The sequence below is a fragment of the Odontesthes bonariensis genome, chromosome 3, assembly GCF_027942865.1.
Source record: "Odontesthes bonariensis isolate fOdoBon6 chromosome 3, fOdoBon6.hap1, whole genome shotgun sequence".
Lineage (NCBI taxonomy): Eukaryota > Metazoa > Chordata > Actinopteri > Atheriniformes > Atherinopsidae > Odontesthes > Odontesthes bonariensis.
In genome coordinates, this window is record NC_134508.1 from 10,669,503 (window position 1) to 10,688,375 (window position 18,873).

General features: G+C 41.0%; 1 protein-coding gene across 2 annotated transcripts in view; it reads left to right on the forward strand.

Annotated features, from left to right (window-relative positions):
• The window catches only part of cntn3b (contactin 3b), a 62,470-nt gene that overhangs the window by 11,809 nt on the left and 31,788 nt on the right, over positions 1–18,873 (forward strand). For both annotated transcript variants that reach the window (XM_075460248.1, XM_075460249.1), the window contains exons 3-5: positions 1,164–1,299; positions 12,568–12,743; positions 16,227–16,325. In XM_075460248.1, the coding sequence (XP_075316363.1) occupies positions 1,164–1,299; positions 12,568–12,743; positions 16,227–16,325 (411 nt within the window). The remainder of the gene's footprint in view (positions 1–1,163; positions 1,300–12,567; positions 12,744–16,226; positions 16,326–18,873) is intronic.

Sequence of the window (18,873 nt, forward strand, 5' to 3'; positions counted from 1 at the left end):
GTCCCAAAGGACAACGTTTGACAACGTTCGTCTTGTTGCAAAGGACGAACATTCCACCTTCTCGTCTGTTTTTGCCGCAGCCGCTTAGCTCTGAGATACATATACAGTTCTACACCCAGAGTAAATTCATTCCGCATCAGATGTGCCAGCCTCTGCTGACGTGACACCACAGGTGGCATTGTGTATGCTTTCTTCGTATGCTTTTCTTCGTCCGGTTCTTCAGCTTGTTTCCTCAACAGTGACGCCCGCTGGTCTGGAGAGAACTGCAAATGTGACGCATACTCGGCACAAACTGCGCTTTTGAGCTGAAGGAACTGTGAAGGGGCTGGCGCTTTCGATGACGTCATTAATGGTTCTCGAGCCAGAACAGTTGCGCGGTTGCGCCGAGTAAGAATCAGGCTTTATTCATCAGCAGTCAGAGCAGAGATCAACTTTCAGCTACCCCTCTCCTCAAAAATGGCTAAACGTAAGGTGGACGCTGAGAACAGGGGGTTTAAAGCCAGGTGGGAAGCAGAGTACATGTTCACGGAGGTAAAAGGTAAACCTGTGTGTCTTCTGTGTGGAGAAAGTTTGGCTGTAATGAAAGAATATAATCTAAGAAGGCACTATCAAACGTCTCAGAAACACAGACAAAGACAAGAATATGGACACGGAACAAAGGCTACAGAAGATATTAATGTTAAGATATTGATATGAAGAAACACATTTTGTTTTTAAAAACAATTACATTTTTTGCTGTTTGCCTGTTGAAAATGTTTTCACTTGAAGTTACTGACAGAGCCATAACAAAATATTGCTTTATTCATTTAATCATTAAATAATATACAGTGTGTTAGGTCTTGGTTCAATAGGCTATGTGCAATCATTTCAATATGTTTTAATAAACATTGAACCAGTCCGGCCCTCGGCTTGTAACAAATTAGTTTTTTTGGCCCTCGGTGTATTTGACTTTGACATCCCTGCCTTACACTTTGCAAAGGGCAAAACTGTTTTTTGAGAGTAGGAGGCAGGATATTGTACAGTGAAAAAGCGATATGGACTTAGTGTTCCTGTACTTGTGTCAGATTTGCTTTTGCCTCATTTTTCCAAGTATTTTCTCTTCAGGTCAAAGAGACAAATTTTCTTGCTTGTACAGCTAAAGACTTTTTCCCCCTCTTTCCCAGCCTGTACAGAAGATGTCATATTTCAAGGGCCAAGATGGAGGACGGAGCCAAGTGACTTCGTTTTACCGATCAACTCCCCGGACCACCAGGCAACCATCACGTGCGAGGCAGAGGGGAGCCCTCCGCCGCAGTACAGGTACATTACCGCACCAGAGTGTCGACCTCAGCTGTATACCTACTCTGTGAAAATTCAGTGCAGCTGAATTGTGTCACCGCTGCTCGACTGCTTCATAGCTGCTTTCATGATTATCAAAAAGGCCGCTGGTAGCGCTGCTGTTGATTAGTTTAAAAACGTCAGAAGTGCTTGAGAGAGAAATAAGGCATCATCCAACATAAAGACAGGCTTCAAAGAGCAACTGCTTAATTGAGCAACCATCTCGTATTGAAAAAAGCTTATCTTTCTTGAGACTGAGCTATGATGTGGAGTCAGAGTCAACTGTACTTGATGAATATACCCACAACTAAAGAGGATTGAGGTTAACTTTGATAATGAAAATATTGAAACCACTGTGCCTGCTAGAGAAGATGATTTATAAATTGGTGGACGGCTTAACAAATCATTAGTAGAGAATAGGAGTTTCCAGCCACTCATTTGCACCACAGATCCTTTGATATCTCTCCGGCTACTCCCTGGCGGTGCAGGGAGCTTGTCTGAAAATGGCAGCTGGCAGGTTTTCTTTTCTTTTTTTTCTTCTTCTTTTTTGTGGTAGATTGTGTTTCGGAGCTTGGTCAGCACCATGCAGATGCTCAGCAAGCAGAGTAGAGTAAAGAGGCAGTAACCTTGTGAGTGACATTCCGTTCAGTGCTTACATTTCCTATAATGCGTCTGCGCTGAAAACACGGTTCAGGCACAGCAGCGGGGAGTATCATTATACTTGTTGTGCAACATGAGCCATCCCACGGATGAAGGAGAAACCATCCCCTGCATTAGTTCTCCCACAACTTATAGCCCTCTGTTGTTCACTTGTGTTGTTCTACAGGTTTTGTCTTTCAGCGCTTTATGAAGTTAATGCAGTCGTGGGAAATGCTGGTGTTTTCAGGATGATCTGTAGCTTTTCCTCGGGCTCTGACGCAATGTTACAACCGCAAATACACACAGATTATCACTATTGGAGTGGATTCTCGCATTAGAGCTGCCCCAATCAATATCCTATATGAACAATGGATCAAATGACAATGTATAATATGAAAGGGTTCGCTTGGTGTGACATACCCAAAGAGATTTATGACCAACTCTGCAAATCCCATTAGCGTTACAGAGTGCATTGGTGTTTTCCAGCTCATTGTTTTGGTTTTATGTTCAGCGTCATCACTGCCTTTGTTTCGCTTGCGTCAAGCACATAGCACTTCTTTTTCAATCCCAAAAGGAAAAGCTCACATAAATAAACCTTATTCAACTTACCCAGCACAAAACGCAGGGAGGTTAGCGACTAGCAAGCACTGAATAACAGCAGTCACCAGCTAATGTGCCAGATGTATTTGTCCGGGAGAAGGTGGAGAGCAAAACAAAATTTATCATTGGAATTACATTTGTCAGGTCACAGAAACACAACCCCAAATGACAGAAAATTCCCACCAGACTGGATGTATGAATAAGTAGTAGTTTGCTAAAATGTTATCTAATAACATGTGACTTTAGGGCTCCTTTTGTTCTCTAATTTTTGTATTTCAGAGAACTCGGTTTCTGTTTGGAGCACAAAAACAACTCGCATGCCTCGCTCTGATCGGCGAATATTATTCTAGGTCAGTCACTCCACTGCTTGGAGTCACTGCCCACAGTTATGGAATAGAACGTGAGACCAGGTTTAAAAAGACAAATTGATGCTCGAGTAGGCAACCTGTCACCACTGTGGATTGACAGTTTTCATAATGCTTTTAAAGACACTTGATTTTTCGCCCATAATTTTACTTCGAGTATTGAGACTTTTTATTTTTTAGCTCCTTATTTAGGTTGCATCAGTTTTTCTGACACTGATTGTCCTTGACTTGTTTCCCCCTCGGGCAAGGAGAGGACTTTTTTTTTTTTGTCCTGCTGAGAATATAGAAAGCGTAAATTTCTTGCAATTTATTTCACGAACGCTTAAATTAGAAGCTCAAAATGTCCCATGCAGGGCTGAGTGAAATGCCTTTAGGATGTGGTCATGCTGCGACTATCACTAGACTGTGCAAGCTCTGCGCAGCGCTATACCCTGCAAATTAATTGTATTTGTTTCATTAGTTAAGCCAAGCAAGAGGACATTATGTTCAGAGCACCACATTTAATTGCCAGTTACCCAAGATATTAACAAAAATATAATCCATTTGGTTTAATATCAAGGCAGAAAATGAGGCCTAGCAGTTTGGAATTGGTCAAAGATGATGTTGACAGGGAGTCTCAAAGGGAAATCCATTTAAGACATTTCACACTGTTTAAATGATCTGTTTTTAACTCGCATGTTACCTGGTTATTATATTTTCTTTTCTTTTGGTGTTTACTTCTTTTTTTTTTTCCAGTGGAAGGAGGCCAAGGAGACATTTGCCCTTTTCAGACATGTTCTAATACCATTAAGGGCTTTCATCAGTCTGTTACAGTAAAAACATAAGTCACTAATGTTCCTCGGTACCAACACAACACGCCATTCACATGTATTGGAACAGGTTACACATGTGCTACACACTGCTATAGAGTTTGCACACTTTTCTCTGCAGTGTGCAAAAGGAGGATGGATGGTGGACGCTGTTACTCTGCTGACTCTCAGGCAAGAAATGGCTTGATTTCCCGCTCGCTATTCTTTACTTTTCTACTCTATTCTGATCCATGAATATTTAGGGTAAAGCATTAAAAGTACATGGTTAGGGAAATGAAAACTATCGATGTTCTCCCCAACCTTGTCCGTCAACTGGGAAGTTGGATCTGGGGATCGAAGGCTTTGCACAATGACGAGGCAAATCCTATGTCATCATCAGCTCTGTATTCCCCTTAATTGGAGTTTCTGGTGAGGTTTAGATGGCGCAAATACATGGTTAGGTTTAGAGAGTACACATTGTTTCTGGTTTAATATTTTAATACTCATAGTCGCGGTTCCTATTATGGGACATTGATGTTGTCCTGTATCCAACAACAGCCCAGTCTTACTTTGCCTTTTCACAACTTTTCACAACCATGGATTGTGACGTGACAGCATTTCGGACATGTGGACAATCATGCCTATTGCACGTTGTCTGATGAGACCTGGCTGGTAATTCCTCTGAGAAGCTAAATGCCAATGCAGTAGAAAACGTTAGCAGGTCAGACTGAAGATTACAGTTGTGACTTGCGGTTTTACTCAGTCAAACATGATGACGACACATTCAGATGCCGCAACAATAGCGTAAGAATAAAATAAATGAGTCCATCTTCAAATAATTGCAAAAGAAAAAACAACTCAAAAGAAGAGGCAGAATTTTCTTTTCGAACCATCTAAAAATATAACAATTTGTCCTTTTCTGAATGCAACATGAGTTCTCTTTGATATTCTCCTCTCAGCTGGTGCCTACAGATGACTGCTGAAAGTAAAGATATTTAGAATAGGTTGTTTGATCCAAAAAAAAAAAAAAAGTCAATGTAATATTCTGAACATAATTGGTGCTGCATGGATTGCTCAAACAAAAGTAAACAGTGCATTAGTTGGGGGCTATTTTTTTTCTTTCCAGGAAGGAATGAATAGAGGCTTTTATATTCCCAGCGGGATGGAGGATCAATACAAAGTAAACAGCAGCATCCAAGTTCTTCTTAGAAAGAGAACATGTCACCCAGCATTGGTGTTCTCAGTGGCATGAAGGGGGAAGAGTTTCCAAGAAGGGTTGGATACAAGAAGATGTGCCCGCACAACACTTATGACACATGCAGGTGATTGACAGTAGGTGCAAATTATATGGAATCACCTGATTTCTCATTTTAATTGGGTGTAAATCATCAACAGTAACTGTCTTGAAGCTGGAGCGTCAGTCACAGGGAAAGTGAGTCAGAGACTTTAGAGTCACTTGTTTGTGTGGATGCTCAACAGTCACACACGTACAAAAAAAAAAGAAAAAAGAAAATGAAATCATCGTAGAAAAAGACCCAGCGGAGCAGAAAAAATTGCGGACTGGCATTTTGGGAAAAAAAAAAGTAGGGGAGCACGAAGTAAAAAGGGCTAAGGTTAATGGAAACTAAAAATAAAAATTTCATTTCTAATTTCTTACGTCGTAAACAGAAAATTACAGATTGCTGATATTTAACAGTGACATAGAGGTTTCTCCATAATGGGCCATTAAACAAGATGAAAAATTCAGTCTGGCTACTTTAAATATTGCAGTGCAGAAATGCAGCAGATATGATCAAATGCCAATGCCAGCGTGTCGCTTGTTTTTATGCTCATAATCCTCATGAGTTACTGGACCTGGCCGGCTTCATCCCACTGATTCTGTTTTCATCTCTCTGCTCCACCTCCCCCTCGCCCACTCGATGACACGGTGAACATACGAACGGGAGCCCTGACAGTTCCTCGGTTGACAAATAGTTCAGCGTAGCGCCGGAGCACAGAGCTCCGCTCTATGAATACACCTGTCACTGTGTTTACTATGAATCTGCTGTAACACAGGATCAAGGGCACAGCGGTGATTGGAAAGTGGGAATAAAAAAAGTGCTCTGGCTTGTTTTTGCTATCGTCTAATGTATGACTCGGCCTTAGTTTACAGTCCAGTACGCGGTAACGGAGACATGGAGACAACACGAAGGGTGTGATTAGAACGTGTTTTTTTTTGGTTGTGAATCGAATCATACTATAGAGCCAGATAATGGTGGTTTTATTTTTTGCTTAATTAAAAAAAAAAAAAAAAGCCTAATTTCTGAGGTTCTGGGAAGTAGATATAAGTTCTTGTTTTACTCTCTTGGCGTTTGATTGATATGGATTTGTTTACTTGATTTTTAATTAGTGCAAAATCGTCATATTCAGACCATAAAATAAATCAATTGTGCCATGCCTGCTGACAAATATCAGTGGGACTGGGTGTGCATGTATCTGCACGTTTGCTGTACATCTGTCAGTTTTTCACTAATTCCATGGGATTTTACAAGCTTATACTCACGAATACACATTCCCAAACATGTACACACACACACAAAAGTAGCCACAACGATAAAAGGTAGTTTGAGAGATATTCATTGTGTTACACTTGGTTAGAAAGCAAAATGAACATCAATTTAATAAAACACAGCAGCGATAACCTGCTAAACGTAATTGCAGAGAGTGCCCTGGTCAGCATTGAATTTCCATTATCAACTCTAAAGCTCTGAAACTGTGTGTGTGTGTGTGTGTGTGTGTGGTCACCGCAGTCTCAGTGGGTGTCTGGCCTAAAGGAAAGCCAGGTGAGCCAGTGCTGCTGCACTACAATCCCCCCCGGTCTATTTGATGAGGAAACCTCATGCAAAATTGATAGGAACCTCAAGGTCAGGAGGAGTTCATACAGAGCATGCTCAGATTGGCGCGGGCCTGCAGCACAGCGCAGCAAACAGAGCTGTTCTCCTGGACTCTGGTCGATTTAATGTAAGCTCCTCACAATATGGAATGCTGTTTGATTCACTGCTTTGACTGCGGGCTCCGCATATTAAGATATCTACCTTACTTTTCTCTATGACTGATGCGGTTTCAGTTTTATAAAAACTGATATAATTAGTAGCTTAATTATCAACACACGCGTTACTATCATTGCTTTTGTTTAGTTGTGTTTAATCAACAATTGGTGTTAGTTCAATTGTTCTACTTGGTTTTTTTTCTAACCCAAATTAACCAGTTATTGTAATACTTGCAATGCAATGCAATGCAATACTTGCAATAAATTCTGGCCTTATTAGTCTCAGAGATCTTATATATCAACAAGAATAATGCATTTCAAGGTGCTGTAAAAAGACTTATCCGTCCACATTGTGTGGACGGATAAAGGTAAATATGAATGTTCTTCCAACTTGTCTGGGAACTGAGGAGACCAGTTGTTGAACCTTTGGGAAAGGAATGTGGTCCCATTCTTGATATCAGATTCTAGCGGCTCAGCAGTTTTGGGGCTTAGTTGTTGTACCTTGTGTTTCATGTTGAACCAAATGTTTTCAGTTGGTGAAAGGTCTGGACAGCAGGCAGGCCAGTCCAGCACCCAGAGTCTTCTACTACAAAGCCGTGCTGTTGTAGATACAGTATGTGCTTTAGCATTGTCGTGCTGAGATATGGCCTTCCCTGAAAAAAGATCTCATCTGGATGGGAGCATGTTTCCTGTATCTTTCAGCATTGATGACACCTTTCCAGATATTCATGTTGTCAGTTCCATAGGCAATTATAGTATAATGCAAAATGTAATATAATGCACCCCCATACCATCAGAGATGCAGACTTTTCAACTAAATGCGCTAAGAAGCTAGGTGGTTCTTTTCCTCTTTTGGAAGGAAGATGCAGTATACATGATTTCCAAATAAAATTGAAAGAAGTCTAAATTTGATTCGTCTAACCACTGAACAGTTTTTTTTTTGTTTTCAGTCAACTTTAGATTAGCTTTGGCCCTGAGATGTGGCTTCTTCTTTGCAAGATAAAGCTTTAACCTTCAGTTGTGTGGATGGCATGGTAAACTGTGTTCACAGTTAATGATTTCTGGAAATGTTCCTGATCCCATTCAGTGATTCCCATGACAGAATTATGTCTGTTTTTAAAGCAGTGCTGCCAGAGGGCCTGAATATCACAAGCATCCAATATCGATTTTTGCCCATGTCCCTTGTCTCCAGATTGTCTGAATAATTTCCCATTGTTGCACATAATTCTGACTTTTTAGATGGATTATTGTGCAGGTTGCTGAACCTCTGCCCAACTTTACCTTTGAAAGACTCTTCCTCTCTAAGGTGCTCTTTTTTTTTTAAATTCCAGTCACCTGTTGTAACCTGTTGCCTGTTAACCTAATTAGTTGTAACATGTTCGTCCAACCGATTCTTTTTGAAACCACTTTCTTTTCCAGGCTTTTGTTGCCATCGTCGTAACTTTTTGAGACCCTTTGCTGCCATCAAATTAAAAAGGAGCAAATATTTTGAGTTAAATAGCAAAATGTCTCACTTTCAACATTTTATGCGCTTTTTATTTTCTGTTCTGAATAAAAAGTAGGTTTGTGAGATTTCCAAATAATTCCTTTCTGTTTTTATTAACATTTGACACTTTTTGGGGATTGGGGCTGTAGACTGTATGCATGTTAAGTGCCAGGCAGCATATTTTTTATATCTGGTGGCAAAAAGATAGCTCGTGTTGATCTTTCCACATCTACAAATCACATAACAACAGCAAACATGTCGGCTGGTATCAGAGTGAGTCCAGGTGTTGCTGTGGGAAGAGTGGGTTGGTGGCTAACTGATTGTGTCTGCACCATTACACCCAGCCAGCTTGCCTCTGCAGGGGTGTGTGATCTGTCCAGGATGCACACCTTCATCTCCTATTAAATCCAATCATGCTGGGCTGCTAAAGTCTTACTAGCTGCCCATCCCTTTTCATTTAACCTCCTCCCCTTTTGCACACAGAATAATCCTTCCTTTGGCACAAACAGAGGAGGAGAGGGACAGCGGAGAATTCAAGTGTGTTGTTATCAATGTTGGTGTTTTTATGAATATTCTTGGAAAACTTAAGCTTTTTCATGGCAGGTGTAGGGTCTTTGAAAGTAATATTGTTGAAACGGTGACAAAATCAGTCAGATTAAGTGACTGGCACAGACTGTTAGATGAATAATGCAGGATACAAGATGAAAGACAGCTTTGTCTTTTGTAGTCTGTCAGGCAGGAAACCGGGGAGAGCCGCGACTGGCTTCAAGACTGCATGATGCATCATTCTAACTGCCTGATAGTTTGCCTGGGAGGATAAAAATGATATTGATTATTTTTCCCCTTATGATTGGAATTTTCATTTGCAGCCCCGTTGCAGACGGAGACTCACACCTGGCATTCTAATAAGGCTTTATTTCTCAAATTCTAGAAGAAATGTGATACGTAACTTCTTATCTTTGCTCATGTTCTGAGATAAAGTCTTGTAAACCTGCCTGCTTTTAAAGGTGTCATGTAGAACTTTTCATCTCCTTCAAATATGTCTCACTCAGACTCTCAGATGGCTGGTTGCAGTGAATTACATGAAGTGTTTTTATTGTCGAGCTAAAACATTATTCAGTGCTTTTGTTTCTGTAGCTGTGATTAATTGCTGTCACTTGCTGAATAAAGCTTGCATGACTGCGTATCTCGTGACCTTTCTTAGGGAAATGATCTGTAGACATTGCAATATGAAGCTGTCAGAAAGCAATACGTCAGAAACACAAACGCACAAACAGAAAAGTAATTAGAAAGCACAAAAAGAGCACATAGATCTGCCAAGGCTGCTCAGTCCTTTAGATTTGTAACGTTGATATCACACAATATTTAGACATTTTTAAATTTCCATTTAGATCCGAATCTGCATCAGATTGCACAAACAGAAGAGATTACAGGCACGGTGAGGATTTTTTTCAAGTATGCAGTGCGGTAAAAATCAAGAAGCAAACGGGACCCAAAAATCTACAGCCCTGCTCACCACCAACACGTTCCTATTTCCAGGGCTGTCAAAGCCCCGGGCATCTCTGAGATGTGCAAGTGCCATTTTGTGTTGTTTACTTACTGTATAAACAGGCAACAGGGTCCTGAAAAGATGACTAAAAGGGAAGTGGAGGAAAGTCACAAGACCCTTACACATGAGACTTGAGTTTGAGACCACCATGGTGGAGCTTTTTGATAGATCGTTGTGTTAATTAATTTTCTTTGTACTGTTGTTTTTGCTTACTTTTTGACTTGGGGTTTGGTTAGGTTTAGCAATTACAATTAACTGGTTTGGTTGAGGAGCTAAAAGTACTTGGTTACGTGTAAAGGCTGAGTTATACCTCTTTTAACTGCCCTTGCGCTTGCGTCTTGCGCTTGTGTTAATGGCTCGAGACGTTTATGCTTCATTTTGCTTTGTCGGCGGTTGCGTGTGCTGCGTGGCGATTCACCGCCAGGACAGTAGGTGGAGTAGCGGGTTTTTTTCAATGACAAGCCTACTACGATGAAAGGAAATTCACCGCCAGGGCTTGCGTTGCGTCTTGCGTCACCGACCATAAATCAGGCTTAAGAATGGATTGTGGATTGTCATTGCTTTATAACCTTTACCCAGTGCATTGGCTAACACACAGTTTCACTATATTTACCTTGTACACTGTAAACTGAAGTGAGCGATCTCCACCCTAAGTTTAAAATGATGGCATAGGTCTTGACAAAGTGGCAGAAAGTGACGTTTTCAGAGTTAGATTTGATTGTAGCCATTTTGTGAAATTGTGCACTCCTGAGAGCTAAATGCTCCTATCTGCATGCTATAGATGACAGTTGTTACTTATCATCCATATTTATATCTGCAATAAACTTGTGGTGGTGAATATAATGCCCTGCTGATTTAAAGGTCAAGCAATGAGATTGACATATGCTAATTAGTGCTTAACAGAGTACATTTTAGGGTAATGGGAATGGCGGTAGTTTTGTTGGTATTTTCTAAACAAACATATCCAACCAAAAGAAGTGTAAAGCCAAAAACAGGGGATTACCAGAGGTAAACAATAGATTCCAGAGGAGAACAGGAAAATCTGCATCAAATGTAATTGCAATCAAAAGTGAAAGGGGTGAAACTATAGGGGGGATCTTTATATCTGTGGGCAACTTGTACAATATTGTGTACTTGAGCCACCCCTTATCTATTTATGTGTTGCAAGGAAAATTGTAAATCTGTGCAGCGACTTAATAAAACATGTACAATCCTAAATGGAAACGCTGTATATCAGGTGAAGTCAGAGTTTGTAGAATTGTAAAAAACCTTGAAAGTCAATATTTGGTCTGAGCACCTTTAATCTTCAACACAGTCCGAACTTTCTGCCATTTCTTTAAGGAGTCTTCAGGAATAGTTCTCCAGGCTTCTTGAAGGACATCCCAAAGCTCTTGTTTGGATGTTGGCTGCCTTTTGTTCCATTCTTTTAACGTTTAAAGTTGAGGTCCGGGCTCTGGGGAGGATTCATCCCAGCACACCATCCAGAGATATTCTTAAGTTTTCAACTCTTTGGGAATCACTCTTCTGGTGCAAAAGTACTATTTCATATCTGTAAAACTGTGTAATCTTTGGCATTTTTAATGGATGCAACTAAAGAAATGGCAACAAATTATTTGTCTTGGCAAAAGGCAGCCAGTAACGAAGTGCTTTCAGATAAGATCTGAAAAAGTTTTATGGCTAAGTTGTCCGTTATGTAGCTGTAAAGCACTTTGAATTACCTTCTGTACCTTGTGTGCTCTACAAATAAAATTGCCTTGCCTTGCCTTGCCTAGATAAAACACTGGTTCATCCCTTGAGTGAGGCGCCTTTTTCATACTTGAATGCCTTGAAGATAGTTGGGTGCAAGAGCTGGACTGTAAAGGAGAAAATAAAAATTTTTTAGACCTTGAAAAGCCAAGAAAATCTGGCTCCCTCGAAGTAAAATATAAAGAAACGTGGGGTGGCTCAACACTATTTCACAGCACTGTTTACCTTCAGTAATGTAATGTTGATGAATATATTGCCCTATTGTGCTAAACACAAGAGGCTGATGGGAATGTCAGCAGTTTTGCAGGTATCTCTTCAACTGACTCAAAAAGCCAAAAAGGAGATGACCAGATTTATATAATTAACCCTGAGGAGAACAATTAAATCTGCACCAAATTAAATGGAATTCCATTGGAAAATGGTCCAGATTTTTCACTCAAAAGTTGCAAGTGTGACAATCTCTGCAAAGCCAGAAGGATTTCTCAGGGCACTATTCATATGTCCTAAAACACATGATAAGAAACTTTTAAAAGTTCTATCTTACTATATGACAAAACATAGTTTTTCCACAGTCATTTCCTTGCCCATGGCCTCAGTTTCCATATAGTTTCAACACCCTCCAGTGAAGATATCCATCAATAAATCTACATTTTAGATATCCTGCTCGTAGACTTAGCTGACCAAACCTACTTATCAAAGCTGAGATTAAATTAATTCCTCTTCACCAAGCAAGTAAGAGAAAGTCATAGATGCTCAGTGTTGGAATTTTGCCGAAATTAACACAAATACTTACTTTATATATTCGAATGGAGTCAAGCTTATTGAAACCGTAGCTGTCTACATGGACAACAATTTTTTTTTTTTTGTTTTTTTTCTTTACTTCCTAACTCACATTTCTCTGTTAAAAATACAGATTCCTACCCATACTACTCACCTTTTATCCTCTAAGCATGATATGGGTGGACCCATCAAATCGATGTGTGTGATAAGACACTGCCAGCGTTCATCTCCAGGGAGCTCGGCTACTGATTGTGTTTGCGTTTTTCCAGATGGTCACTCAACGGAACACTCATTGATCTGGGGAGCGACTACCGGCGTCACATGTCTGGGGGCAGCCTGATCATTAGCAACCTGGACAAGGACCAAGACACCGGTGTGTACCAATGCACGGCTTTCAACACGTGGGGGTCCATCCTCAGCCGCAGAGCCAGCCTCCAGTTCGCATGTAAGTGATGCTACAGTTGCTAACCCGTCCCTGGCGTGGCTCTGCTGCATGACATGCATATTTTGCTTGTGGCTCAGATGGTTTTTTTTCAAATTATCATCTGATTTCTCATTAAGATTGCCCGAGAATAGATTTTCAAGAGGGGAGATGGTAATCGAGTGAAATGTCAGATGGAACAAACACGAGGGTAGCCTCTGACTGCCACTGAACCCCATTGATTCTCATTAGTGGTTTCAGCTCTGACAGCATCTGTGCTCCATCCGAACACACTCGTGCTTTGCCAAGTAATCTTCCCGGTCTTGTGATCCAAACTTTAAAGCAGACACAGACAAAAATAATGCTTGATAAGTCTTTACACAGTAATCACCACCTACTTCTTTGTGTATAACATATACAGCAGATTTTGAACTGATCAGACAGTGACAGGCAGCCTGCTGCTTAAAAGACAAAAGGCAGGCTGAAATCTGATGCTGTGAAATGGGGTCCTACCTCCCAGACGAGCACTGTGGAGGCACCACCCCTTTCTTGATCAAGCCTGCTGACTATTGATCTTGTCCCAAGGATAGGGAGCCTTTCACTTCCTCTCGTGAGATGGACTGCCATTACCCCTATAGCTGCGTAATGAATCTCACTTGTGGGGACCGAATGAAGAGCAGAGCTGCTTGACATTTATTGTCATGCCTAATGCACGGCGAGGGAGGCTGAGGAGATCAGCGAGGCTGATACTCTGCTTTTATGTGTAATGAGGCTACTGTCCCGAGACGGAGATGTTGTGCGTCCCTTGTTGCTTTTGTTTCTCCCTAGATATTCAGCTGCATTAAAAAGAAGAAGCGTGTCCTCTTACAGCTCACTTTAACAGCATAAACAACCTAAATTTCTTTCAATATTGCCAAGAAAACAAGAAAATAGGTGCATTTTTGCAGGACATTCCAAAGCTTTTCTTAGGATGTCGGCTCCCTTTTGTTCCGTTCTCTGTCAAGATGATCCCACACTGCTTCAATAATGTTGAGGTCCGGGTTCTGGGGAGGACTCATCCCTCCATAAGACCAGTTGCCACTGATTTTCAGTCCAGTTCTTGTCTTTTGACATACCATTTTCTACCTGTTTCAGTTCCTTAAGAATGGCTTCTTGACAGCCACCCTTCCATGGAGACCATTTCTGATGAGGCTTCAGTGAACAGTAGATGGGTGAACTTGTAGGCTGCTGCATCTCTCTGGGTCTTATTTCTTATGGACATAACTTTCAGATACTGCTCATGTGCTGTAGACATTTTTTAGGCCTGACACTTCTTCTTTTGTCTTCCACTTTCCTCAAATTTTTTATGGACACAGTTTTTTGGCAAATTGTTATTTTTTGGTGAAAAGATACCATTTCCTGTTTTATACAACTAGAGTAATGAGAACAAATTATTTGTTTGTGACAGACTATTAGTAATAAAGTGCCTGTTACATGTAGACACAGCATTGACCCATCTCTTGAGTTAGATGTTTAAAGTGGCTTCACAAAAAAAATGCACATTCCTCTAAAAAAATGTTCAGGTACAAGGACAGGACTGAAAATGAGTTAAAAAGCAGCCAATGGCCAAATAATAACTTTGACAGACCTTCAGAAAGCCTGGAGAACTATTGCTCAAAACCACTGTAAAAGATTAAAGGGATGTCTGACTGCCTGGAAGTAAGAAAGAAAGAGATGAGGGGTGGCTCAACACTTTTGCACATAACAGTTCACAAACACCTAAAATGTTTTCCAATATGCAGTACAGCACAGTAAGGACAGAGTACCAGAAGTTAGGGACTAGGAAAGCATGTTTTAAAAAAGATCTAGCTGTGCTATTGGCTTCTTTACAGCCTGTCTTATTATTATGCTTACTTACAAAAGCTCCTTGCTGCAGGAATACTAAAAATGATGTACGAGGATACACTGTTACCCCAACCAAGTCATAAATAACCTCAACTTTTCATTTAAATGTTTTTATACACTGGTCGAGCTGTGCTGTGGTGCCTCTTGAGCAGGTAGCTTTGCTTAAGAATTCTGTCGGACACAATATAGAATAACAGGGAGTGTCTCTACGGCGGCGCCATTGCCCAGCCCAATCATCTTCGAGCTGTAATGGTCTCTCTCTGTAATCTCTGGGCCAGCCATTCTTGTATGGCAGAGATTGATTCTGCTTACAAAGGACTCACTGCAGCTATAGTGAGTTTGGCCTCTAGCTTTCAGAGTTACAGTGTGTGGTCAGTTCACTCCAGTGAAGCCCATTATTCTTCTGCTCTGAAGCCACAGTAGAGAGAGGTGTATCCCCTCCAGCTACACCTTTACCCTTCTCCGTGCAACTCTGCACAATCTGGGTGAAGGAGTCATCCTTCCCTCTTCCACTAAGTAATCGCCAGTAGCTCTTTGATTCACCTGCTGCTGTTTTCAAAGGCGTTACTGTCTTGATTATCAACTGCTGTAATGTCAGCTTCTTAAAACCAGCTGGGCTTGACTCTCCAGCACAGCTAGTCAGAATCAGAAATGTTGTTCGGAGATGGACTCGCTAAGGCAGCATGGTGAGATCAGAAGGATGTTACCCCTGTCTGTATATCAAGTCCCTCCTCAGGACCTCCTCCTGTGGCCTCTCGTGGTCCTGCCGTTCTTTGGCTCCGTTTGATTCCTCTGCGGTCAACAGAGAACTGCTCATTAATCTTAGCAGCACTCTGTCCCACTTCTCCTTATAATCTTCCTTCTCCTAATTTCCCTTATCGGTCACACTGACTTTCTTTTGTTTGTGTTTGGAAGGCTTACTCAAGGCTGTTAGCCAGAGGGTGCAGACAGAGTGCAGAGCGGACTGCGGCAGCTTCCCTCCATCAGTCATGAAGCCGGGGATGGTTTATCATCCCAGGTTTTGGTCTTTCCTGCCAGCAACTGCTTATTCATTTGCAGGGGATAGAGTGTGCGGAGAGTATTGATGGGGAAGCTAATGCTTTTAAGTGCAAGATTACACCACATTTAATAATGATGTTACTTATTGCTGCTGGCGCTGCAAACTGTCATTTGTCATGCACACTCCCCTGTGTTTGTTCGGTGCACGCATAGCGTTTCCTTCCTCCTGCTCGTTTTCTCCCATTTCAGTCTAATCTCTTTATTGCTGCGTTGCCATGTAAATGTCACCAAGTCAGGTCCATCTATTTCATCAGCACCCCAGATGCCTTTGAAAGTATCGGCCGCTGTCAGGAGGTGTCCCAGGGCAAACGATGATGCCCTATTAAGGTTCCTGTGCTCAAAATGTAACATCAAAAACATGCCTCAGTGGTTCAGTGAAGGGAGTTTGGGGAAATGTATGTCCCTCTTTTCAAAACTATCCTTGTCAAAGAAACCCTTGTGAATAGACTAAAAAAAACACATTTTTTGTGCTGTCAGGCACACAGTGCAATGCTGCTGATGATTTAGTTTTTTTTTTTTCAAAGCTGCTGTCAAATTCCATTTCAACTTTGTCTGACTCATCAGATCTTGATAACTTCAAAACTCAGACGGTGAGGAGTGCTGTCAACGTCCGTGAGGGCCAAGGAGTGGTTCTTTTATGTGGACCTCCCCCACATTCTGGAGGTAAGTCTGCTTTATCAGGCTTTTGTGCATTCCTTGTTTTAACAATACTCACAGGAATTACCTCACATCAAAATGCAGCATGAATAAAGAATTACTCCCTTTGTAATTATATCTGTTTTCAGAGGCATTGTGCTCTTAATATTCATCCCCTAGTGTAGTATATACTAAATGCAATCAAACAAGTGTCAGTTTTTCTGTTTTTTAATTTATTTTTCCAATTTTAAAAGCATTTATCTCAGATTAGTCTTACAGAGGACATGTTATTTATGAATGACATCACTTTTTATTTGCTTCAGAGCATTTTTTGGGGATAAAAATACTGCTAGCTCAAAAAAGAAAAAGGGAAAAAAATGACTCAGGTACTTTGTTTGGGCCACCCTATGTTTGAAATTACAAGTGAATGGTTTCAATTTTTTGGATTTCTATGTCACTCTCAGCTCAGAATAGTTATACATACTGTATGTTACTTTCTCCTCTTTATTTCCACCAAACATCTTGTTCAATTCATTGTACCTACTTTCACTATGAAGTTGGAAGTTGAAACTCTAATTTTGTTGAGAAGTAGCCCAAATGACCAATATTTTTTTTAACATAACACAGAAAAATGGTCCAACAGTTTAGCAAGGAGTTCACCTGAGTTTTGACTAGAATATAAACGTGCTGGCTGACCCTTTCAATGCATTACTAAATGAGGAAAATTGAAATATTTGAGAATAAAATTGCCAGTGAAGTCTTCCTCTATCTGTGTGTGGTAGTCTGAGCTTGATTTGTTGTGTGTGCTATTGTGAGCTCTCAGGTTATTTACTGTGTCCTATAAGATGGTAATGATGTGCTTCAAGGGTTGATGGATCTCAAAAGAGGAGGGAGAGAAGGGTGGAGTGAGTAGCTCGGGTTTAAATTCATGTTGTTAAAAGGAGGTCTTTCTGTGTTCTTTTGATTAAAGCACGTCACAGACATTTCTTTAACATTTCAGGAAATTTTGCCAACTTGTAAAAAAGGGCATACTATTTCTCCTTTAAGGAGGCACACAATGTATATTTGAAATTCATTTTGATTCAAATTTAATTCTACACTCTCTTCTTGTCAATTGTAAATATGAGGCTGTAGTAAGCAGACATCTAGCTTAGCTTTTCATAAAGACTGGAAACAGGGCAACAGCTAGGTGCTGCCAAAAGGTGTCAAAACCACTGCATGGCAGCATGTCTGTAGCAGCTAATTAACACATTATACTGATTAGATATTCTGTAAAATACCTAGTGTTTTAAAGGGTGGTATGTTTTACCTAGTACTTACATTTTTTTTCACTTAAGGTTGACAGATAAAAGGTTGAGAGGCTAAAAGCTGGAACTTGTTGTCTTCACACAAGCTGTTTCCACACTACTTACAGTCTGTATGCTAAGAACATAGAGCTGCTGGCTGTAGCTTTACATTCATGCAGCATATATTCCAAAAAAGATGCTTTAATTGTTCAAGTGAGACGCTGAGACCGTGCTTTATAAATGAAAGGCTACGAATAGGAGATAAAGTTGTAAGCTGCACAGGCCCACCACTCTGCATATCTCCAGAAAACTGAGTACATGCACAATAGCTGCTGCCTAGCTTGTCACCCTCTTGATACAATAGCTTGCACACTGGCACAGCCAATTTCCTTCACAAGAGAACAGTGCATTGTACAGCTGGTCTTTGGGATAATGGGTCAGAGTACTCTGTGTGAAATACAGTTTGACAGCTTTCCTCTCTGACACAGGCTTATGCGCGGCTGGATGCTGTAACTGTAGCGCTTTTGTGTTTTACCACATTTTCAAAAGTGAATGAAAGGAAGGCATTGCAAGCCTACCGTACATTTCTTATTTCTTCTCCTTGCTGGCTCCCTCACTGACTCCCCATCTCCTTTCGCTCCAATTTTTCCTTTACTCTCTTGAATTTGAAAACATCGATGTCCCACATAACCTTGCACTCCACTGAACTATATTAGACACCTATGAGGCGTTTCTTCAGGTTTTCATTACGCTTGATTGGGTTTGAATTCCGCTGAAGCTTTCTCCCCTCTGATCACATGCTTTATCACACCACCCAGATACAAAAAAGTCAGACTCAATTTTGCCACAAATAATTGTCATTAGATGGCCTCTGTACTCAAACAGAACATTTGTTCAATTAAAAAGGGCTTTTTTATTTTTTCCCTAGTGCATAAAGGTTCTTGTATCGTATTTCTCTTCACTGGTGATAAAGAACTGCTCTGCGAAATTCTATCACTGCTCATTACAGCCACATAGTTCAGACAGGGGTTATGCTGACTCTGAGCTATGTGGATCCTGCTTGCCTAATCAGAAGCGGCTTTGTAACTGCATCGCTGCCCTCAACTTGGACACTCCATCCTATCCAAAGCCAAATGGCTTGCCCCTCAGGGCGTGTTGGATGTGATTGACAGTCATTGCAAACACCTTTTGACTCATACCCGATCCCCCCCCCCACGGTCCCCACCCCCACCGCCACCAACCCACCCCTCCCACCTCCGAAATGGGAAATTACATGGAGCATCTCCTTG